The sequence below is a fragment of the Triturus cristatus genome, chromosome 1_1 (genome assembly GCF_964204655.1).
Source record: "Triturus cristatus chromosome 1_1, aTriCri1.1, whole genome shotgun sequence".
NCBI lineage: Eukaryota > Metazoa > Chordata > Amphibia > Caudata > Salamandridae > Triturus > Triturus cristatus.
Window position 1 is genome coordinate 883379354 of NC_140579.1, and position 25218 is coordinate 883404571.

The window sequence follows — 25218 nt, forward strand, 5'->3', positions numbered from 1 at the left end:
AATGCAGGAAAATGGGAATATTCAAGATCTCCGAAAGTGTAGATTTTTTGAAGTGCCCTTCTTACCTAATACTTAGTGAATTAACTTCTCTAGCAATACTAAGCTTTAATGTGACTACGTTCAGCTTGTCTCTTAATCTTTTAATAAATTTTTTTTTTTTAAACCGAATAAGTCAGTTTTGCAAATGGAATACCAAATCATAGAGGAGATGAAGGAAACTGGTAGAAAACAATACTTAAGAAATTCCACCATGATTAGACTGTATATGCTGCAACAGTCTAAGATGGGCATGGACTAATGTATCGTATATAGGAGTTGGAGAGAGCAACAAAGGGGTAGGGAGAGACAGGGTTCTCGGGGTACATGTTGAGGGTAAATGTGTAGATTTCATCATATTGGAGCTGTGAGGGATAGAATATAGTACATAAGGGATACAAGGCTGGAGCCAGGGTGAATAAATAGGAAATAGTTCTGTTTGTGTGTCAGGGAGGCTTCTGCGATTCTTCTTCGATGCGATTGGTCGTTTTCTGGTCAGAAGTAAGTCTTGTTCGCGACATTAACTCGTGGAGGCCATATCAGGTTCAAGAGAGCATGACATAAATCCGACACTATGACTTTGCTTTGAGTTCTGTTGCCTTTTGCATATTGAGTTCCACCATGTGGTGAAGGGTTGAGTCTTGGCAGCTTTGCGACTTGCAGAGATTTTCTGAAGTACAACAGCATTCAATGGGTATAGTGGTTTTGTTTTACTCTTATTTGCAGCCTAGCCAGCATCCTTGAGTGATAAATTAGTTTTTGGTGAGAAAATATTTGGGATATATTTTGAAATCCTATTCCAATAGTTAAGTTTTAGAAGGAAGAACAGCATATGTGTTCAGTGTTAGAGGTTCCATCTTGCCGATTTCAGTAAAAGTCATTGTCGGATCGGCCGGCTTTGTAGAGTTTTCTGGGAGATCACAAAGCCCTATCTAGAATGAAGTTGGTCAGTTTTGTGATTGAAACTAATTTAGGCAAAAGATACAATTGATGGAATGCTGGACAATGCAAACATTCACCCCCAGTCACAAGGATCTGGGTTTAATCCATCATTCTTTTGCTCACCAAACCACCCCAGTTTGGACCCAGCCATATGCAAATCAGTCTTGACCCTGTTACTTATCGGAACAATCCAGCCCGAACTGCCAAGCCAGGTCCTCCCTGGACTGGAAACAAGCATCCTGGGACCGGTTTCATGGCATCACCCTTCATCAGCCAGGCTAGCTTGAATCCAGTGGTGTAGTGAGCACGGGACCCACATCTGGGCATACCCTTCCCACCCGGGGGGACATATGCAAAAGAAACCATTGATGGATGGAATGCTGGACAATGCAAACATTCACCCTCAGTCACAAGGATCTGGGTTTAATCCATCATCATTTTGCTCACCACACCACCCCAGTTTGGATCCAGCCATTTGCAAATCAGTCTTGACCCTGTTCCTTATCGGAATAGTCCAGCCCGAACTGCCAAGCCAGGTCCTCCCTGGACCGGAAACGAGCATCCTGGGACCGGTTACAGGGCATCACCCTTCATCAGCCAGGCTAGCTTGAATCTAATTTAGAGCATTTGCTGGCTGTTTTCCAGACTAGTTTCTGGTTCCCTTAACCTTTAACTTATTGCAGGTTTAGTGTGAAGAATAGAAAGAAGCATAATGTATTTAATAAATTGTGCACAATCTGTAAGACCGGTTACATGCTGTTCAGGTTGCATGAGAACAGAGAAAGAAAGGAGGCCCAAGCTTCCAAACTACTGAATGGTATCTCTTTGCTTTGGCCTCGTCTTCAGATGTTAGTTAATAACCTAAGTTTTGGAGTTCTTGTGAGCAGCACATTGAAGTTCCCTCTTATTCGGCTCCCGTTTACCAAACTGAAGCTCAGTCTTTTCCTCTGCCTTGAGGCTCTGTCTTCACTGTTCCTTGTAGAGGTATTCTTTGTGTACAAGAACAACACAACCATCCTGCATGTGCCCAAGCAACAGTGTGATGTCCATTCTTTATTTATTTTTTTGTTACAGAGTTTTATATAGCATGAAGTTAAAGAGAAGGTATCGGGTATCAGAGCGCTTTACATAGCACCAGTTGCGTTACACGAGGACGCATTTTTTTGTTAGGCACGGGGAGATTAAGTGATTTGCCCAGAATCACAGGATGTTCAGCGTCGTTGCTGAGACTCGAACCCAGTTCCCCAGATTCGAGGTCGACCGCCCTAGCCATTAGGCCAACTCCTCCCACTGTGCCTGCTGGTTACTGTATGGATAGCAATTTCTCAAAATTTTTATCTGCTTAAGGCCCATATCACAGAGTTGCAGAATCGGCAGAAAATGAGTTGATTCAAACACACTCTTACCCGCTGCTTGCGAATAATAGTTGTCACTCTTGTTATCTCAGATCCTCTGCACTCCTTCAGTCAGTCTGTATTTGACAGGCAGCAACTGAAAGTGCAGTTATTGTGCCTACTGGTCGGCACACTGCCAAGGTTTGCTCGCTTTCTCTTATAGTGGGCTGTCTCCCTTATCTGAAAGAAACACGTTAGTTAGATTCCTCACTTTAGAATATCCCCAGGCGTCAGGCTGGATCCAGAAAGATTTTTCGTCAGCAATAGCCCTTGCTCGTCGCTAGGCGTCGTCTGCGGCTCCGCGTCCGTCGTCGGCGTCGTGATCACCGGGATGACGTCGTCGGAGTACTTAGACTCCGCCCTCGCGCGCTGACGTCAGTTCTTCTTTTTTCCGCGCCAGTAAGCGCCAATCCAGGAAGAGCATACCCTTTTACTCATTTTTTGACTAAACGTTTTCGAACTCTTTTGGTTCCATTCTTCGTCGACCTCGACTCTGGTGCCGATAGGGATGCCTGGCTTCAAAGCTTGTGACACCTGTAACCGACTGATGTCAGTCACAGATCACCACCGCCGGTGCCTCTATTGCCTTGGAGCCGACCACGATGCCGAGTGGTGCCTTGACGTCGAAGGCTAGGCGGGAGCGGTCCCGCAAGCTGCTCGAGTTCCGGCAGTCGGCTCAAGGTCCCGGTCGAGGAGGAGGTCGAGGGACCGGTCGCGGAGCCGCAGCCATCACCGCTTGTCGTGGTCGAAGTCTTCGTGATCCGGTAAGTCGAAGCATAGCAAGAAGTCGAAGAGGCGACATCGCTCTTCGGACTCCCCTCGCCCGTCGCGTGACTCGGCTGAGGGTTCGGGTGGCACCACCCGCGTGGCTCCGTCGGAGCCGCTGGAGTCCCGTCCGACCCCATACCCTCAGGTCCCTGGGTCTGACGCGACTCCGCCGGAGGTCAGGGACTTCCTTGCGGCCATGAGGAACCTGGCTCCACCGTCGGTGCCTGCCGGCGTGCCTTCAGGCCCCGCAGGCTCGACTGGGAGGCCTAGCAAGCCGGTGGCTCCGGCCCCGACGCCGTCATCTACTCCAGTCCCGACGCCGCAGGTCCCCGGGGGATCCAGGCCTGGATCCCATTCGGCGCCGGTCGACCTCACGACCCCTCCGCCGGCGCCGACTCCTCTGGTGCCGCCTTCGGACGACGCCGTTCCCCAATTTAGTCCCGGCCCGGCGTCGGAGCGGCACCGCATTCGACGCCGATGGGTGACAGATTCATCTTCTGCCCGGCTCCGATCCTTCCACCTGTATACTAGGAATCGGATGACGGTGATGACTGGGAGGGGTCTGAGGACCCTCTGGCCCGGCAGGGCCAGTTATCTCAGGACTGGGCAGACGAACTGGGGGATGTTAGTGGTCTTGACACCTCCCCTGACACTGGCTTCATCTCTTCTCCGACTGTGGCTTCGGAGGAAGGTGCTACATTTTCTGTGGTGCTGCGCAAGGCGGCCGAAGCCCTTGGGCTAGAGTTGCCTGCAGTGGGCGTGAGGACTAATCTCCTCACTGAAGTGCTTCAACCGTCAGCAAACTCCTCGGAGCCTCTGCTGCAGTTCAATGAAGCACTAAGTGACATTCTGAAGGGCACCTGGTCCAAGCCCTCCACAGTTCCTCCTGTGGACCGGAACGTGGCCCGGCGCCACCGCCCTGCACTGGGCGACCCCGGTTTTCTGTCCATGCACCCCACGCCTGAGAGCCTGGTTATCCAGGCCTCTACCTCCCAGACCTCCTTCCCGTCCGCTCCCCCGGATCGGGCATCCAAAAGGTTGGAACAGTTTGGGAAGAAACTGTTCTCCTCCCTTAGTTTGGGGTTGCAGTCTATCAACACCGCGTGCCTTTTGGACCGTTACTCCCACTCCCTGTGGGATACGGTGGAGGACGTGCTGCCCCAATGTCCGGAGGAGGCCCGGACACGGCTCGCCCAGGCTCTTGCCGAGGGGCGGGATGCGGCACGGCATGCTATCCGATGTGGACTGGACACAACGGACTCGCTAGGCAGGGCAATGGCGACCACGGTGGCGATTCGTCGCCACGCCTGGCTGAGGTCCACGAGTTTCTCCGGGGATGTCCAGGGCACCCTCATGGACATGCCCTTCGATGGCAGTCGCCTTTTTCTGGCGACAAAGCGGATAGTGCGCTGGAGCGCTTTAAGGACTCCAGGGCTACGGCCAAGTACTTGGGCCTCTCGGCCCCGCACCTGCAAACTTCTGCTTTTATCCCTTTCGTGGCCAGGGAAGGGGCGCCCCCTCACGTCGATCTAGCCACAGGCTGCAGAACCAACTTCAACGCGGTCGCGGACGTGGATTCCGCTGAGGCGGAGCAGGGGGGACAACGAGCCGGTCCGTCCACATCTACCCCAGCAGCATCCCCCTCAAAGCCCTCCTAGTCCGAGCTTTCAGGCCCATTCCACACCAGTGGGAGGCAGAGTTCGCCATCACCTGCTCCACTGGCGTACCATCACATCGGACAGGTGGGTGCTGCAAATCGTCCGAAGGGGCTACTCCCTCCCCTTCGAGGCGACCCCTCCAGCCATGCCACCGCAGTGCCACCGGATTTCGGGGGATCACTTGCAACTTCTGCAGGAGGAGGTTACGGCCCTCTTGGCCAAGGGGGCCATCGAGCGCGTACCTGGTCCAGAAGTAGGTCGTGGTTGTTATTCCCACTACTTTCTGGTTCCCAAGAAGAGCAAAGGGGCCCTACGCCCTATCTTGGACCTCAGGAGCATCAACACCTTCCTCCGGAAGGAGAAGTTCAAGATGCTCACCTTAGCTCAGGTTCTGGCTGCCCTAGACCCTGAAGACTAGATGGTAGCGTTGGATTTGCAGGACGCTTATTTCCACATCCCCGTCCTGCCGGCCCACCGGCGTTACCTGCGGTTCACGGTGGGCCAAGAGCATTTTCAGTTTACCGTGCTCCCCTTCGGCCTCACCAGTGCCCCTCGGGTGGCCACGAAAGTGATGGCGGTGGTCGCAGCTCATCTGCGCAGATTAAGGGTTCCAGTCTTCCCCCTATCTCGACGACTGGTTGTTGAAGGCGGGCTCGCCCCAGGCAGTCGTCTCCCACCTCCAGACTACGGCCGACCTCTTGCATTTGCTGGGGTTCTCCATCAATGTGCCGAAGTCGCATCTGAGTCCCTCCCAGAAGCTCCTCTTCATCGGAGCGGTTCTGGACTCGGCGCAGTTCCGGGCCTATCCTCCGGAACAGCGGGTCCGGGATATTCAGGCTCTGATTCCCATCTTTCGGCCTCTATCCCGGGTTTCGGTCAGGTTGGTGCTGCGGCTTCTGGGTCTGATGGCCTCCTGCATCCTGTTGGTGCATCACGCCAGATGGCGGATGCGGGCTCTGCAGTGGGACCTGAAGTTTCAGTGGACCCAGCATCGGGGCAACCTGTCCGACCATGTCTTGATCTCGGAGGGCACTGCAAGACAGTTGCAGTGGTGGCTCACCGACCGCGATTGGGTCAGTGGCAGATCCCTCTCCCTACCCCAACTGGAGCACGTAGTAGTGACGGATGCGTCCCTCCTGGGATGGGGGTGCCACATGGGAGAGGCGGAGATCAGAGGCCTCTGGTCTCCGGCGGAGTCCCGGCTCCATATCAACCTTCTGGAGCTGAGGGCAATCCGACTTGCACTGAAGGCATTCCTCCCCTCTGTCCGGGGAAGTGTAGTGCAGGTGATAACGGACAACACCACCGCCATGTGGTACTGCAACAAACAGGGCGGGGTGGGGTCGTGGGCCCTTTGTCAGGAGGCTTTGCGCCTCTAAACATGGCTGGAACATCAGGGCATCACTCTGGTGGTTCAACATCTGGCGGGCTCTCTGAACGCCAGAGCAGACGAACTCAGCCGCCGGTGCATGATGGATCACGAATGGCGTCTGAACTCGAACGTGGTGCAAGGCCTCTTTCGGCAGTGGGGAGAGCCTTGGTTAGATCTATTCGCCACCGAAGAGAATGCGCAATGTCAGCAGTTCTGCGCGTTGGAGTTTCCAAGGCGGCACTCGCTTCGAGATGCTTTTCGTCGCGAGTGGAGTTGCGGTCTGTTGTACGCCTTTCCGCCTATACCACTTCTGGCCAGAGTGCTGAAGAAGATCAGGCGCGACCGGGCCTAAGTCATCCTGGTGGCTCCGGATTGGGCACGAAGATACTGGTATCCTGAGCTACTCAGTCTGTCGATCGATCCCCCGATACGACTGCCTCTTCAGGAGGACCTACTGTCGCAGCAGCAGGGGACGGTCCTCCAACCGAACCTGTCCAGCCTCCACCTCCATACGTGGAGATTGAGCGGCGGCAGTTGATGCCATTTGACTTGCCTCCTGAAGTCTGTAATGTTATTCTGGCAGCCAGGCGTCCCTCCACAAAATCAGTGTACGCCTGTAGGTGGAACAGATTTGTGGCATGGTGCACAGCAAAGGCTGTGGATCCCCTTTCGGCCCCTCTTTCTGAGGTTCTCCTCTTTCTTCTTTCTATGGCCCAGCAGGGCTCTGCTCTGGGCACCCTTAAACGATATCTTTCAGCTATTTCTGCTTTCTTACGGCTTCCTGAGCAGCCTTCTCTTTTCAAATCCCCTGTCGTTTCTCGATTCTTTAAGGGCATTATTCACATGTTTCCTCCTGTCCCTTTCGTAATGCCTCAGTGGGATTTGAATCTGGTATTGACGTTTCTAATGTGCGCTCCCTTTGAGCCACTTCATAATTGTCCCCTTCGTCTGTTGACGCTTAAAACTGCTTTCCTGGTTGCCATCACCTCTGCTAGGAGGGTGAGTGAGCTCCAGGCTCTCTCTTCTAAACCTCCTTTCCTTTCTGTCCATCCGGACAAAGTTGTTCTCAGGACTCGTCCTACCTTTCTCCCTAAGGTGGTGACTGCCTTTCACATCGGACAGTCTGTTACGCTGCCCACCTTCTTTCCGCCTCCGCATCCCTCGAAAGAGGAAGAAAGGCTCCACCGTCTGGACCCAAAACGAGCGCTGTCCTTCTATCTGGACCGCACCAAACAGTTCCGGGCGGACGACCAACTCTTGGTTGGCTACGTGGGCGCTAAGAAGGGGCGGGCGGTGCACATGCGAACCATCTCTCGGTGGGTTGTTTTGTACATCAAGGTCTGTTACTCCTTAGCTAAAAAGAAACCTCCTGTAGGGCTGAGGGCCCATTCCACTCGGGCTACAGCGGCGACCACTGCCCTGGGCCGGGGAGTCCCCTTGCAGGACATTTGTCAGGCAGCAACGTGGGCTTCGCTGCACACGTTTGCCAAACACTATTGCCTGGACAGCCAAGTCCGGAGAGACGGGTTCTTTGGCCGTTCTGTTCTCCAGGACTTTCTGGTGTGATCTTGGTTCGCAGGCCCACCACCGGGGTTGGTATTGCTGGGGTATCTATTCTAAGGTGAGGAATCTAACTAACGAGTTTCTTTCAGATGAACAAGTTACTTACCTTCGGTAACGATATATCTGTAAGAAACATTAGTTAGTTAGATTCCTCACTGACCCACCCATCCTCCCCGTTCTGCGAACCGATATCTAGGGTTGAGGTCATCCCTTTCAGGGCCTTAGAATTTTTTGGCACCAGTGTCGGTCTCTTGCATGGCTCTGTGTTCCTGGCGCGGAAAGCTATGTACAAGAACTGACGTCAGCACGCAAGGGCGGCGTCTAAGTACTCCAACGTCATTCCGGTGATCACGACGACGGACGCGGAGCTGCAGACGACGACACCTAGCGACGCGCAAGGGTATTGCTGACGAAAAATCTTTCCGGATCCAGCCTGACGCCTGGGGATATTCTAAGGTGAGGAATCTAACTAACTAATGTTTCTTACAGATATATCGTTACTGAAGGTAAGTAACTTGTTCTTTAGGTCTCGCCTACGCAGCGCGCATGCGTTGCATTGGAGGACCTTTAGCCATCGCTCTGCTCTTTTTAGAAGCACACACTCGTGCTTGTGGCGGCATCCAGCTTGCGGGAGCGCGCAGGGGCGCGCCACAAGCACGAGTGCAGTGCTTCCAAAAAGAGCAGACTGCGCACGCACCACTCCCGGGCTCGCGCATGTTTTACTGTTTGTCCTCTTTGATTGCACCGCTAATACTCACTGCCTAGTCACTGTCTGCCGTTCTTAATGCAGTTACAACGCTCATTGTGCTTCCCTGGACAGCTCTAAAGTCGCCTTACTAATTCTCCCTTTGTTTCTGTGTTAGCAGTTAGTGCTCAGCATCTTTTTTCCTGTCTGACATCTTTGAGAGCAGTTGTCTTCTCCGTTATGGTAGAAGAGAACGGTCCAGAGATCCTGGGTCTGGATAGGAATCCCTAGAGTTTTGGAGGAGTTTTGCTCAAGGCTCTGGACCTTATCAGCCTCAAAAGGAACAAGTGAGGAGAGGGTTGTGAACATGTGTTCCTCCTTTCCAAAGGAATATGTATTTGGAAAGGAGGAACACATGCTCACAACCCTCGCCTCACTTGTCTTCTCCATACACACCCTTTTCTGTGATCTCAATAATATCCTTGTAGTCTCTCGCTCTGTGCTCCTGCACACACACTCGCTCTGTGCTCCTGCAGTCTCTTGCTCTGTGCTCTTGCAGTCTCTCTTTCTCTCTCTGTGCTGCTGTACTCTCTCTCACTCTGCGCTCCTGCAGTCTCTCGCTCTGTGTTCCTGCAGTCTCTCGCTCTGTGTTCTTGCAGTCTCTCGTTCTGTGCTCCTTCACACTCTCTCTGTGCTCCTTCACTCTCTCTGCGCTCCTTCACACTCTCTGCGCTCCTTCACACTCTCTCTCTGCGCTCCTTCACACTCTCTCTCTGCGCTCCTTCTCTCTCTCTGCGCTCCTTCACTCTCTCTCTCTCTCTCACTCTGCGCTCCTGCACTCTCTCTCGCTCTGCGCCCCTGCAGTCTCGTCGATGTCTGCCTGGACTCCCTTTCACTGGTACATTTATGATTGTCGCCCTGTAGCAGAGAAACAGGTTACTCTTTAGGGTCAACCTTTATGAAAATGTTTTGGATCTCAGCCGGTTTATTCGTGTTTTTATTATTCTTTGAGGATCTCCTATGTGAAAAAGTTACTTGAATTCAGCCTATATCCTTTGGAATAGGTTGCCCTTCGGGGATTTCGGGGACCGCATGGTTTTCAGTCCAAACCTAACATCAGAGGAGTTATTCCCCTTTGAGGCCCACACAAACTCACTGCACGCAGCAGTTCCACAGTCTTACTCCTGGGAAACATTACTCCTTTAGAACTGCTTTGTACTTGGGGAAAGTTGTTGTTCTCCACAAGCACCTGGGATCTCACCCTTTGGGTACACCCAGCTGTCCCAACACATTGTGGGTCACAGCCTGTCTCCTGTGAATAGATTATTTAATCAAGACCACCTGCATTCAGTGAATGTAGTTGATCTTTGTTCATGGTGTTTCCTGTGCTCCACAGGAGCCACAATACCCAAATTTGTGGTGGGGCTCCAGTTCATATGAGCAGTTCCATGTGAGGACGAAATGATAAGCGTGCCCCGCCCAGTGTCTTTACACGCAAACATGATGGTGCATGGAAAAGCCTGTGCGATGAAAGAACTCGCCCCAAATCAAGATCCATAACTAAACAATGTATTTATTAATTTTGTGTTGTGCCATACAACCAGTACTCCAGAACTCCATAAACAGAGACCAAGTCCTAAAAATAGATGAGGGAAAAATTAGCATTGGCAATGTGCATCACTGCCACTTCATCTTAAGGAGGACAGTCACAACCTTATTGCGCCCTCTATTACAGTAATCGATGAGATAAAATCTTAGCAATGTGTATTATATCTGCATTAAATATACGTTTACTGTGCCTACTTTCATTTATAAATCATGTACAAGAGTATTGTGATCATGTTTTGTTTTATTGATGCCCTAAAGAGGCTTCTGATTTGACCACTAGAAAAAATAAACTATTGCTTCTGTGCCTGACAGTGTTCACCCTCTGCCTCCCACGAGCATGCCCTTCCCTTTCTCTTCTCTGCTGGCTCAGCCCACATTCTGACTCCCATCCCCACACTCGCTTGAAGGCGTATCTCACACCTCTCCTCCTGTCCTTTCTGTGACTGTCATGACCCACCTCCCTGTCTGTTCCTCCCTCCCCTGCCTGCCATGCTTTCTTTCACTCTAGCTTTGCATGGCTCCCTCCCTGCCTGTGCCTCTTCCTTCATGCCTAGCGTCCCTAGTAAAGCACTGGAGAAAAAAAGTGTTATAGACCTTGTGTCTAACACTTAAGAAAAGTGGGTATTAATTCGGTGAATGGAAATATTTAACTTACAACTATTAACAAGCATTGGCATAGCCAATAGGTATCGCCTTTGGGACCTTATAAGTGTTTACCCATGCAACTGTTGTTGTTGCACCAAGGATATTGTGCTGCATAACTAAATACTTATAAGGTCCCAAAGGCGAGACCTATTGGCTATGCCAATGCTTGTTCTAATCTTGACAGTTTTCCATAAATTTACAAGCGGCTTAGCCAGTTAGTTAATTTTGCTCTCTCGGCTCTGGCTTACATATTTGTTTTGTGGTCCTCCTTTCAAAAATCAAGTCCCTGGTTCTTCTTTGTGTTTCTGTGCTTCAGAAAAAGCAAAATAGCCAGAATATGATCCTGCTACCCTCCGTAAGTGAACCTCATAGTGAATGAATGAATGAAATGACATTTATATAGCGCATGGCTACCAGGGAGCATCCCAGCGCTGGAACTGTTATTGGACCAGACGACTACTTAGAGAAATAGCCAGGTTTTTAACTGTTTCCGGAACGCAAGATGATTTGATTCCCTACACAAATGCAAAGGTAGGGAGTTCCAGAGTCTGGTGGCATTATACGAAAAAAAGCTGCCACCACTTCTGGCCTTCTTAATCCTAGGGACCACCACCAGATGGAGATCATCTGAGCAGAGCTGTCTATTCGCCCTATAAGGGCAAATCATGTCCTTTTTGATCGGTGGACAGCTCCCTCCCAGAGACTTATGGGTGACACAAAGGGCCTTAAAATTGATTCTCTCCTGCACTGGGAGCCAATGGAGAATGCAGCGCAGGCCTTGCAGACCAACAATTTGAAGTTCCCATAAGCAGCCTTGCCGCACAGTTTTGTACAATCTGCAGTTTCGCAACTACTGAGATCGGGGCACATAAATATAGGGTGTTGCCAAAATCTATTCTAGATAGAATGAGTGTCTGAATCAGCAGGTTTTTTGGCTTGAAAGGGAAGGAAGGGGAGCACTTTGCGGAGCATTCTGAGCAGGCCAAAGCAGGAAGCAACAGCCTTCCTGGCATGAGCTTTAAGGCTGAGGTCCTGATCTAGCCAAACACCCAGACTTTTTAACTCGGTTTTAGGGGCCGGCACCGGGCCCATACAGGCTGGCCACATTGTGCTTGCTTAGAAACTTAAGAGGGTTGCCAAAAACCATGAGCTCGGTCTTTTCGCCGTTTAATTTTAGATGTGACAGACTCATCCACTTGGCAACTTCCTCGAGACAGGAGTGGAGGATATTGGACGACTGGTCAGCGTGGTTTAAGGCTACGACCAGTTGGGTGTCATCAGCGTATGTTACTATATGGATCCCGAAGGGGGATACAATATCCGCCAACGGAGTCATATAGACATTAAAAAGAGTGGGGCTCAACAATGATCCCTGAAGGACACCACACTTTAGAGGGATAGGTTTTGAAGTGGCTTTGCCTTCGAATACCTGGAAGAATCTTTCTTCTAAAAAATATTGCAGCCATAATAAGTCTTAGCCGGTCCCCCCTACACTCCTAAGACGGTGGACCAGAATTCGATGGTTCACCGTATCGAAGGCTGCGCTCAAGTTAAGGAGAATTATGCCTGATGAGCCTCCTGAGTCAAGAATCTGGATTCTTCAACCACAGCTAGCAAGGCAGTTTCGGTGCCTTGACGTGGGCGAAAGCCCGTTTGGAAGGGGTGGAGAAGATCATGAGATTCAAGGAACGAGGAGAGCGAGAGGTTAACATATTTTTCCGCAATCTTACTAATTCCAGGAAGGAGCGAAATGGGGCGATAGTTGCCCAGATCGACAGAGTCCATGTTAGGCTTTTTCAGCAGTGCTTTCACCATTGCCCTTTTCCGCTTCAGAGGAACCGTACCCGTGGAAAGTGAGGCATTGATCAGGTCAATGATAATAGGGGCAACAGTCTCCGCTACCAGTTTCATGTAGTTAAGTGGAGCTGGGTCTATTGGTGACCCGCTTCTGATTGATGTCAGGATGGCTTGAAATGGTTCGTTGGTCAATGGGGAGAAGGCCTCCAAGGAATGTTCACTTTTATACGGGCTGAAATCCACATGCTCGATCATCATGTCGCTATCCTTTGAGGGAATGCACTGGAGAATATTTTGGACTTTAGTAGAGATATACTCAGCATGTTCATTGCAGCGGTAAGAAATGTCCGGTGTGGCGGGTGGGGGGGGGGACTTTAAGCAAATTTTTTGCAATGTGAAAGGTTTCTCTTGGAGAATTGGCGGCTAACAAGATCTTTTCCTCATAATTGGAGGCCTGGGCTCTTTTTATTTCAGCCTTATACGTTCTAATTACCGCCCTATACTCCAATTTCTTATTGGGGGAGAAATATTTCCTCCAAACCCTTTCCATCTTTTTGCATTGCTGTTTTGAATTACGTAGTTTGGGGGAGAACCAGGCAGACTTGTTGGGTCCATATTTCTTATGGATCAATTTTTTGGGAAGCACCAAATTAAGTGATCCCTCAATCCAGTCGCAGAATCTTTCATTAGCTGGGACTGGATTGGAATCAGGGTTGGGCTTGGTCTTTTTAAGTTCTTGAATCTACCTGTCTAGGGGAAGTTTAGACCAGGGGCGAGTTAGGGTTCGAATAGGCTGAATTAGAGCTGTGGTGGTTAATGGAGATCAGAGTCAGGGATCAAAAAATGGTCCGACCACAGAAGTGGAATGGGTTCCTTCCCCTTTAAATCGCCCAAGAGAAAATATGGTCGAGGAGATGCCCTTTGACGTGGGTCACATGCAGGACCTTCTGTGACAGCTGATAGGCCGTGAGATCTCGAGCTAATTCTGTTGCGATCAAAGCAGAGGGATCGTCAAAGTGCAAATTAAAGTCTCCGAAGAGAGTAAAATTAGCAGCAATGCTAGCTATATTGACAACTGTTTATAATACGGATTTACTAAATTGTCCAATCCACCCAGGGGGTGATAAATTAAAATACCTTCGAAGGATAGGGTAGGGGTAAATTCTTTTGAAAAATGAACATTCTCGCAGTCTGATAGCGGGCTGCCATACAGGCAGCAGATCAGATAATCTTTATAAATGACAGCTATACCACCACCCTTGCCTATCGTTCTATGTAACAAACAGGACTTCAGGGTCTAAGTCTTTTAAAAGAATCAAAATCTCTGCTGTGTGCTTAGGCAGAGATCTGCAGTTTAGCAGGAATAAGTTATATAATTTCCGTGAAGGGGTGGAGAAACCGAGGTTGGAGAAAATTGAAAAACAGCCATCATGAAGGTCATTGAGCGAGATAGAGTGGGCACATTTTGGCCCTAGTACCCTATTTAACTGTTGAAGCTGCGAGCTAGTGTAGTGATAGTGGTCTGGAGAAGAAGGAACAGGGGTTCTGGCCCCTGGGCCCGGTCGGGCGCAGACGGGTGCAGACGGGCTTGCCTTTGGCACGCCTACAGCATGCCCGCTGCGCGGACGCCTCATCTGGTGCCTTCATAGACGTCAGCCGTACATCGGGTTCCAGCCACTAGAGGGCTGACTAGACGGTTGCAAAGTGCGAGTGCAAGAAAAGAAAAAGGGATGCCCACTACTCCTGAGCTTTGAACACAGCTCACCCAGTCAGCAATACAATAAAAACGTTTTTAAAACTATATAGCAGCAAAACAGGTAAAAACAATCGGGCTTCCACGAGGGCTCTCAATTACATCCATTTTAATAACTAGCCTTTGATCGCCTGAGCCTTCCAAAATCTGAAGAACAGGGCCTGTCAACAACCAGAAACACTCAAACTATGACCCAGAATAAAAGTGTATGGTAAATTTTCTGCTACTATAGCCGATCGCTCAACGTACCCTGCACGACCATGAGCTGGCCATGATTGCAGCTTACATGAAACAACCATCAAGTGTCTTATCTGCGTTCCTCTCCACGTTTTCCTTTGTGATTGAAAGCCTCCTCCTTGGTGCGATCTCATTTGCCTTTGTCATTTATGGCCTCCTGCAACTTACTCTGCTTTCTCGCAAAACTACTTTCCTCCTTAGCAAAAGATTATGTGCATTGCAAGACTTGTGCTCCTTGAAGTTCTATGCTATTTTTCATCACTAAAAGGTGGGCCAAATCTCTCTTTTACTTTCTGCACTAAATCCTTTTGGAGCTTCATCTTATTGAAAAGATGCATCTTCTTGTCTTCGTCACTCTTCTTCTTGCCTGGCTGCTAAGGCTCCCAAAAACCTGGACATGAATCAGCCATGAACTTCTACCTATACTAGATGTCAACTTTCAGGGTTGTTCGTCTTCCGTTTATTGGCGCATATAAAGATCCAGAGCCAATGAGCAGCCATATCATCTCTACACTGAAACCCTATAGTTAAGCTCCCCACTGCTGCACATAACTTGCAACAATACACCAATCTCGATTTTGCCTGTCATAAATCCATTTTACATGGGAAGGTACAATCAACCAACCAAAAGAACTAATGGTTCTCTCTACACACACACATCCCTCTCACACTCATTACACTCTCACTGCTTCCTTTAGAAATGTGTTTTGTCATTACTCTTTTGCCTATAGGAATCTATTCCACTCAGTATATGAGGTAGCCAGGCTTTAGGATTAAAATGTTATCTTTATGCTGTTTCAAGTTCTTCTGTTCTCCATTTAACAGTACCCACTTCAGCCCTACAAGCTCCTGGCTATTCCGCAACCAATTCTTGAAGAGACTATCTGGGCAGGGCGCATTGTATGTGAGATAGTCTTCATGTATGTGCAGTGCACAGTGTTTACAGATTTGCACAGCAATTTCTGATCTCACCACCTGAAAATGGGCAAGAGCCTAGGTGTTCACCAATCACCAATTGGCAAATGTAATGTTTCCTTTATAAGTAATTCATAGGGTGTTAAGAAATGTTTCTGCGGTATGCAGATTCTAGATCCTCTTTTTAGGCATGACTTTCGACAGCACAGCTATCAAACCGACCTATTGATAATTATATGCAAAAAGTGGACTTTGGTTGCACCCCTTTCCTCCAACGGCTTTCTTCAACGACTTCCTTTCAGTCTTTGGCTTGAAACATTGTGAATCACGTTTTGGCTGAGCACAATGGAATATTAATCTCTAACATGATGCTATTGGCTGTGTGGATGTGTCTTTCCACCTCCACTTCAGTGCTTGCATAAAACTGCATGAGGGTCTACTTCACAGCTATATCCTCCTCTGTATGCTCTTGCTGGCTCCCTCCTGTAAGCCTTGCTATAAAGTGCTATGGCTGCATGCATAAGTACATTAAATAGACCCAAACCTATTGGCTTTGCTTGTTTATATAAAGGTGGTACACGGCCTGGAAAGGTCCCAGTGGTATATTCTGTTGTAATCGCTGGTCATGTTTTGTAAGTCCCAGGAGATATAAAGCTATAAGGTTTGTTTCATATATGAGGGTGGAACAGACATAGGTGAAACGTCCCAAGTTCTGTGTAAATCCTGTTCCTGTTTCCTCTACATAAATGATGCTTGGGCTGTTGAAACTATAGGTGTATTTTCTCAAGATCCTATTTCTGTGTAATGGTTATATTGGGCTCGGTGAGGAGAGTTTAGGTTATAGTCTGTGCATATCTTAGGCCCGCTTTTCTTATATATAGATGGTACCGGATTTGATGAAGTGAGTCTAGGGATGTATTCTATGTCGAACTGAGTACCCTTCCATATATATAGGATATACAGCACCTGGAATGAGGAGGGGCATATTTGATACTGATGCTGTGTTTTGTGATGCTGTACAGGGGCTGGTAAAGTGGGGGGCACTTGTTCGTTCTACACTGAACTTGACCAATGTATAGTTCACCACTCCTTTCCTTTTTCTTTTCCAGCGCCGTGTGGTGATGTTAAGTGAGGAAATTGATAGAGGAATTCACACCTGGGAACAGAAGCAGCAACAGCTGTTGGCAAAAGAAGAGGAGAAGCGAAAACATCTTTTGCGTAATAAAAGACCACAATAGATAAAGTATCTCTTTCACTGGCTGGGGCCTCTGTTTCCTTATTAGTCTGCACTATTATTACAAGGATGAGCATGCACTCAGGGATTTTAAGCCATCTGTTTATGGGAGGGAAGGGTAGCCTGCATTTCAGCTGAGGGGGGTCATTGAGGGGTGAAAGTTCAAGCACACTTTTTAAAGTTTTGGTGAAGTACAAAGTCTGTGTGTGTAACGTAGATGATCTATCCTACTTTAGCGGTACAAAAAGGGGTGGTGATGGACGGAGCATCAGAACCAATCAAACACTCACACCCAGTCAACAGATCTGGGTTTGATCCATCACCGTTTTTTAGCCCACTCTGCCACCCCAGTTCAGACATGGCCATATGCAAATCAGTCTGACCCTGTGCCTCATGGGAACAGTCCAGCCCGAACTGCCAAGCCATGCCTTCCCTGGACCGGAAACAAGCTTCCTAGGACCGGTTTCTGGCATTTCAGCCGTCTTCAGCCAGGCTTGCTTGAATCCAGTGGCAAAGTGAGCAAGGGACTCACGTCTGAGCATACCCTGCCAACTTATGGCGAACAAAGCGGTACAAAAAGGGGTGGTGATGGACGGAGCATCAGAACCAATCAAACACTCACACCCAGTCAACAGATCTGGGTTTGATCCATCACCGTTTTTTAGCCCACTCTGCCACCCCAGTTCAGACATGGCCATATGCAAATCAGTCTGACCCTGTGCCTCATGGGAACAGTCCAGCCCGAACTGCCAAGCCATGCCTTCCCTGGACCGGAAACAAGCTTCCTAGGACCGGTTTCTGGCATTTCAGCCGTCTTCAGCCAGGCTTGCTTGAATCCAGTGGCAAAGTGAGCAAGGGACTCACGTCTGAGCATACCCTGCCAACTTATGGCGAACAAAGCGGTACAAAAAGGGGTGGTGATGGACGGAGCATCAGAACCAATCAAACACTCACACCCAGTCAACAGATCTGGGTTTGATCCATCACCGTTTTTTAGCCCACTCTGCCACCCCAGTTCAGACATGGCCATATGCAAATCAGTCTGACCCTGTGCCTCATGGGAACAGTCCAGCCCGAACTGCCAAGCCATGCCTTCCCTGGACCGGAAACAAGCTTCCTAGGACCGGTTTCTGGCATTTCAGCCGTCTTCAGCCAGGCTTGCTTGAATCCAGTGGCAAAGTGAGCAAGGGACTCACGTCTGAGTATACCCTGCCAACTTATGGCGAACAAAGCGATACAAAAAGGGGTGGTGATGGACGGAGCATCAGAACCAATCAAACACTCACACCCAGTCAACAGATCTGGGTTTGATCCATCACCGTTTTTTAGCCCACTCTGCCACCCCAGTTCAGACATGGCCATATGCAAATCAGTCTGACCCTGTGCCTCATGGGAACAGTCCAGCCCGAACTGCCAAGCCATGCCTTCCCTGGACCGGAAACAAGCTTCCTAGGACCGGTTTCTGGCATTTCAGCCGTCTTCAGCCAGGCTTGCTTGAATCCAGTGGCAAAGTGAGCAAGGGACTCACGTCTGAGCATACCCTGCCAACTTATGGCGAACAAAGCGGTACAAAAAGGGGTGGTGATGGACGGAGCATCAGAACCAATCAAACACTCACACCCAGTCAACAGATCTGGGTTTGATCCATCACCGTTTTTTAGCCCACTCTGCCACCCCAGTTCAGACATGGCCATATGCAAATCAGTCTGACCCTGTGCCTCATGGGAACAGTCCAGCCCGAACTGCCAAGCCATGCCTTCCCTGGACCGGAAACAAGCTTCCTAGGACCGGTTTCTGGCATTTCAGCCGTCTTCAGCCAGGCTTGCTTGAATCCAGTGGCAAAGTGAGCAAGGGACTCACGTCTGAGCATACCCTGCCAACTTATGGCGAACAAAGCGGTACAAAAAGGGGTGGTGATGGACGGAGCATCAGAACCAATCAAACACTCACACCCAGTCAACAGATCTGGGTTTGATCCATCACCGTTTTTTAGCCCACTCTGCCACCCCAGTTCAGACATGGCCATATGCAAATCAGTCTGACCCTGTGCCTCATGGGAACAGTCCAGCCCGAACTGCCAAGCCATGCCTTCCCTGGACCGGAAACAAGCTTCCTAGGACCGGTTTCTGGCATTTCAGCCGTCTTCAGCCAGGCTTGCTTGAATCCAGTGGCAAAGTGAGCAAGGGACTCACGTCTGAGCATACCCTGCCAACTTATGGCGAACAAAGCGGTACAAAAAGGGGTGGTGATGGACGGAGCATCAGAACCAATCAAACACTCACACCCAGTCAACAGATCTGGGTTTGATCCATCACCGTTTTTTAGCCCACTCTGCCACCCCAGTTCAGACATGGCCATATGCAAATCAGTCTGACCCTGTGCCTCATGGGAACAGTCCAGCCCGAACTGCCAAGCCATGCCTTCCCTGGACCGGAAACAAGCTTCCTAGGACCGGTTTCTGGCATTTCAGCCGTCTTCAGCCAGGCTTGCTTGAATCCAGTGGCAAAGTGAGCAAGGGACTCACGTCTGAGCATACCCTGCCAACTTATGGCGAACAAAGCGGTACAAAAAGGGGTGGTGATGGACGGAGCATCAGAACCAATCAAACACTCACACCCAGTCAACAGATCTGGTGTGAGAAGTTGGCCTGGTATAGGATGCTCACTAGTTAAAGTGATCACCTTGTACCATGCCAAGCAACCCTTATGGTGTGGTTGTAAGTCAACCTTTTCGGACTAGCTGCCCTAGTGGTAGCGTAGGCTAAGCAGTCTTTGAGGCTAACTCGTGAAGCGTGTTAAGCCAGCTGTTTTACCAAATGCAACCCCCTTTTATACCAATGAAAGGACACCACACAGATATATATTCAAAATATATATGTATTTATTTCTCAAAGTAACCCCTAGTCTCTTTATGAGCACAGGAGCACAAATCGTCAAACAAGATTATCACAGAATACACAGAAGTTGCACGTTATATGGATAGGCCCTGGTGGCCACTCAAACCATATACTAAAATAGTGGTATAAGTACCACGAACAGAAAAGGGAAAAGGCCTAGGGCCTCTAGAATCGCTGGGCCTACAAGGAGCTAACGTCAGTTAGTGACCAGGAGGTCCACGGGTGGCGTGTGCAGAGCAAATAGTCACACGCGTGCTCCCATAGGTTTCAATGGGTGCGTAAAAAGTACAAAGTTACTGCAAAGAGGATCTTCCGGATGGACTAGGAACTCAAGATTTGGAACACAGGCACTAGAGATGTAATACTACACTTGGGCACAGGTGTGCCAGCTTTACCTCACCCACAGGAAGCGGGTGCATAGGCCTCGAAGTGCGTCGGGTTTCTTCTATCTGTTCCGTGGAGCTTGAAGACAAAGATGCTGCAGGCGGTCGGTCCGGGAGAGGTGCAGTGGATCCAAGAGTGGATCGGAGATGTTGAAGACCTGTAAGCAGAGGGGACAGTGTTCACAGTCACTAGCCAGTGACCAGCGTGGCACCAGGTGGGTACCAGGCAATGTCGGGTGCAAACAGGTGATGAGGGGTAGCTTGTCTCCGCAGCCACGTGGTCCCTGAAGGTCGACGACGTCCAGGAGTCGGCTCACGAGCTGTCCCACGCAGGCTCTCGCTGTTGGCGGTCTCGGCGACTTGATCGAAGCAAACAAGCCTTGGCAAAAGCACTTGTAGGAGGATTCGGAAATCAGCTGTTGGTTCTGACCAGCAAGGTCAGAGGGATTGCTCCTTTGGAGGGGAGCAAGGGCCAGTCTGGAGCAACCAGACCAGCAGTGTATTTCGTAGAGTTCGTCGCCAAGATGGCCACTAGCCAGCGGGCCAGCAACCGGTTAGGCGCGTCGAGTGGCAAAATGCAGAAGGGCCCCACGCAGATCGTGGAGATGCTGGAGGGCTCACCTTTGGTGCAGATGCTGCTCGGGTGTTGGGCTTCTCAGATCCCAAAGCACAACTTGGAGGAAGCCTCGGTTGTTGCACTTGTCAGCTTGTCGTAGTCGTTCCAAGATGGCTGGCTCCACGTGTCTCGGTGCCTCCACGGGTCTCCTCTTTTCAGGGACTGTGGATCGGGCGGTGAGAGGTCTGGAGGTCCAGGTCTTGTCAGTCTCTGGGCTCGGGCTCCGACGGGAGGCGGCGGCAAAGCAGACGTTGATTCGCTGGATGGTGCTTGCGTTAGCAAGGTGGTCACTCCCTGACCACAGGGGAGATTTCCTTCAGTCTTCTGTGCAGCAGAATGTCGAAGTTCCCGTCTTCTTCTTAGTTTCAAGTTGATTCCAGGATGTCTGAAGTCTTAGGACACAGCTCCTACCTTTAAGCGGATTCTAGGGGCCGGACTACCTGCTAGGTCCCTCCCTATGGGTGGGACCAGGAAGGGGGGTGGTTACACCCCCAATCCTTTGTCCAGCTCGCCCCAGGCCCGGGACTGGCGTGCCCCAGGACCGGTTTGAACTGGCATATGCACCGAGGCTCCTTGTGAGCCACAGGCATGTCTGGTTTCTTTCAAGCCCTACCTGACCAATACACAAAATCCTGTCTGGGGTGGTGCACGCACCTCCCCTGGCAGGAAACCCTTTGTCCACACCTCCCAAGCTGGAAGGACTCCCAGCAGCAGGAGGGCAGACTTGTGTCTGTGGTGGCAGCATCCACTTTGTGGAGCTGAGGCTATGTCTGATTTTACCCGGGTTTCAGGTACTGTACATGTCGTGTCCCTCTAGAAGGGTGGAATGCTAACCCCGTCGCCAGAATTGGCGAGGGGTTAGTATTCCAATTCGTATGACACCTTACTCGACATGTTTTGATAAAGCCAAACCAAAGATAGCATTTAACCGCAAGGTTCATAATGCACTTAAGAGTATATGGTATGACGATATCTGGAAACAGTAGAAGGAAGTTGTTCCGACCACTGCAGACAGGCTCAGCTCATGCCAGAGCACCATCTCACATGGAACCAAGCACTCTGCCTTCAGGATTGTTAAGGCCTGCCATAGGAGTGACTTATAGGTTACCAGGTGTCCCATTTAAGGTTAGGTCTAGGTATACTACACCTAAGTAAGAGGTGATTACACCAACTTACCCCAGCTGAGTGATCAGCCAGTTGTGTCAGATTGTTAGGCCAAGCCTGGGGTGGCATAATACATGCTTCAGCCCCTGGCAGGCCTTGGGTACACCAATGCCCTGGGTACCTAGTGTACACTGGTACAGGGGCTGACAGGGTGATCCACTTCCAATTGGTTATGCACCTAGGGTGCATAGTTTTAATTTAGTAGAGAGAACAGCAGGCTGGGGGTCTGATTGGCAGGCCCACAGCCTCAATATGTCAAAAACCAGTGAAGCAAAAAGCAAAAATTTGGGGTGACCATAGGATAGCAGACCCTACTCTCCTACACAACCCCCCCCAAACGCTGGGACATTAAACTAGCCTTGACCAGTCTCGTCTTCATGTCCTAAGTGGAAGTACCTGGAGAGACCATCTGCATTCCCATGGTCAGTACCTGGCCGGTGCTCCACTGTAAAGTCCATCCCCTGTAGGGAAATGGACCACCTAAGCAGTTTGGGGTTTTCACCCTTCATCTGATTTAGCCACAAGAGGGGCTTATGGTCGGTCTGAATCTTGAAGTGAGTGCCAAACAAGTATGGCCTCAGCTTCTTCAGGGCCCACACCACAGCAAAGGCCTCCCTCTCAATAGCTGACCAATTCTTCTCTCTGGGGGTCAACCTTCTGCTAATAAAAGCAATGGGTTGGTCTTGACCATCTACATTAAGTTGTGACAGCACAGCTCCCACACCCAACTCAGAAGCATCTGTTTGGACAATAAACTCTTTGGAGTAGTCAGGACTTTTCAGGATAGGTGCAGAGCACATGGCCTTCTTCAGGTCATCAAATGCCTTTTGACAGCTTACTGTCCACTGAACCTTTTTGGGCATCTTCTTGGATGTCAGATCATTAAGAGGAGTCACAATGGACCCATAGTTCTTAACAAACTTCCTGTAGTACCCAGTCAAGCCCAAGAAAGCTCGAACTTGAGTCTGGGTGGTTGGAGGGGACCAGTCCTTGATGGATTGTATCTTACTCTCCAGTGGTTGAACTTGGCCTCCACCTACAAGGTGGCCCAAATATACAACCTTACTCTGCCCTATCTGGCACTTAGTAGCCTTGATAGTGAGGCCTGCCCTCTGCAGGGCCTCAAGAGCCTTCTTCAGGTGGATCAGGTGATCCTCCCAGGTGGAGCTAAAGACAGCAATGTCATCAAGATATGCTGCACAAAAGTCATCCAACCCAGTAAGGACTTGGTTCACCAGCCTTTGGAAGGTGGCAGGTGCATTCTTCAGACCAAAGGGCATCACCACAAACTGGTAGTGCCCACCTGGGGTTGAGAATGCTGTTTTGGCCTTAGACTCCTCAGCTAATCTGATTTGCCAATAGCCAGCTGTTAAGTCAAATGTGCTCAAAAACTTTGCAGAAGCTAGTTTGTCTATGAGCTCATCTGCCCTTGGAATAGGGTGTGCATCTGTCCTGGTGACAGCATTGAGTCCTCTGTAATCCACACAGAACCTCATCTCTCTCTTGCCATCTTTGGTGTGAGGTTTGGGGACCAGAACCACTGGGCTAGCCCAGGGGCTCTCTGAGGGTTCAATGACACCTAATTCCAGCATTTTATGTACCTCAGCCTTTATACAGTCCCTGACGTGGTCAGGTTGTCTGTAAAGTTTGTTCTTTACAGGCAGACTGTCACCAGTGTCCACAACATGGGTACACCAGTCAGTTTGACTAGGTATCAAGGAAAACATATGTGAAAAGGATTGTAGAACCTGTCTACATTCAGTCTGCTGATGGGCAGTGAGGTTGCCTCCAAGGGTCACTCCTTCAACTGAGCCATCTTCAGGGTTCTGAGACAACAGGTCTGGGAGAGGGTCACTCTCTTCCTCCTGTCCCTCATCTGTAGCCATGAGCAAGCCCATGTCTGCCCTGTCAACATATGCTTTAAGCCTGTTAACATGGAGTACCCGGTGGGGACTCCTGGGAGTTCCTAGGTCCACCAAGTAGGTGACCTCTCCCTTCTTTTCCAGGATTGTATGGGGTCCAGACCATTTGTCTTGGAGTGCTGCTGGGGCCACTGGCTCCAACACCCATACCTTCTGTCCTGGCTGATACTCAACCAAGACAGCCTTTTGGTCATGCCAAGCTTTCTGTAAGGCCTGGCTTGCCTCAAGGTTTTTGGATGCCTTCTCCATATACTCAGCCATCCTGGAGCGGAGACCAAGTACATAGTCCACTATGTCTAGTTTAGGCTTTTTGAGAGGTAACTCCCATCCTTCCTTCACCAAACACAGTGGGCCTCTCACAGGGTGCCCAAACAACAATTCAAAGGGGCTGTAGCCAACTCCTTTTTGTGGGACCTCTCTGTAAGCAAACAGAAGGCAGGGTAGAAGGATGTCCCATCTTCGCCTGAGCTTTTCAGGTAATCCTTTGATCATACCCTTTAGGGTCTTGTTGAATCTCTCAACAAGCCCATTGCATTGTGGGTGATAAGGGGTGGTGAACTTGTAGTTGACACCACATTCCTTCCACATAGCTGTCAAGTATCCTGACATAAAGTTGGTACCTCTGTCAGATACTACCTCCTTAGGAAACCCCACTCTGGAGAATACTCCCAGCAGGGCCCTGGCCACAACAGGTGCTGTAGTGGTCCTAAGGGGAATTGCCTCTGGATACCTGGTGGCATGATCCACTACCAACAGTATAAATCTGTGCCCAGATGCAGTGGGAGGATCCATGGGACCCACTATGTCTATTCCCACTCTTTCAAAGGGGACCCCCACCACAGGTAGTGGTATTAGGGGGGCCTTTGTTGTGCCACCTGATTTGCCACTGGCTTGGCAGGTGACACAGGAGCGACAAAACTCCTTTGTATCTTCATTCATATGAGGCCAGTGAAAGTGAGGGACAAGCCTGTCCCAAGTCTTGTTCTGGCCTAAGTGTCCTGCTAAAGGAATGTCATGGGCCAAGGTAAGAAGGAAGCCCCTAAATTGCAGAGGTATGACCAACCTCCTGGTAGCACCAGGCTTGGGGTCTCTAGCCTCTGAATAAAGGAGCCCTTCATCCCAATACACTTTATGGGTACCTTGAGCATTCCCAGCAGCCTCAGCAGCAGCCAGCTGTCTGAGGGGTTCAAGAGAGGGACAGGATAACTGAGCCTGCCTCAAGTCAGCCCTTGAAGGTCCCCCTGTCCCCAGAAACTCAACCTGATCAGGTTCAAGCTCTTCAGGGACAGTTCCTTCAGGGTCCTCTAGATCAGCTTCCTGGGAAGGCTGATCATCACTCTGAGGCAGGGGGGAAGGCACAGCCTTGACCCTCCTGTTCTTCTTCTTGGTAGGTGCTTGGTCCATTGTTCCAGGATCCAAGACCTGAGGTTCAGTGAGGCACTTTTTGGCCTGTGACCTGGTCACAGCAAGGACATGTGATGATATACCTAACATCTCTGCATGAGTCCTGTACTCCACTTCTGACCATAGAGAACTCTCTAGGTCATTGCCCAACAAACATTCTACTGGGAGGTCTGCACTAACCACAACCCTTTTGAGGCCAGTTACCCCTCCCCATGAGAAGTTAACA

At 50.0% G+C, this 25218-nt stretch overlaps 1 protein-coding gene across 1 annotated transcript in view; it reads left to right on the forward strand.

Moving 5' to 3' along the window:
• LOC146871240 (large ribosomal subunit protein mL52-like) overlaps positions 1-16611 on the forward strand; it is a 55558-nt gene extending 38947 nt beyond the window's left edge. Inside the window, exon 4 of the mRNA XM_085646338.1 lies at positions 16483-16611. Within this exon, the coding sequence (XP_085502464.1) occupies positions 16483-16611 (129 nt within the window). The remainder of the gene's footprint in view (positions 1-16482) is intronic.
• The last annotated feature ends 8607 nt before the right edge of the window (positions 16612-25218 follow it).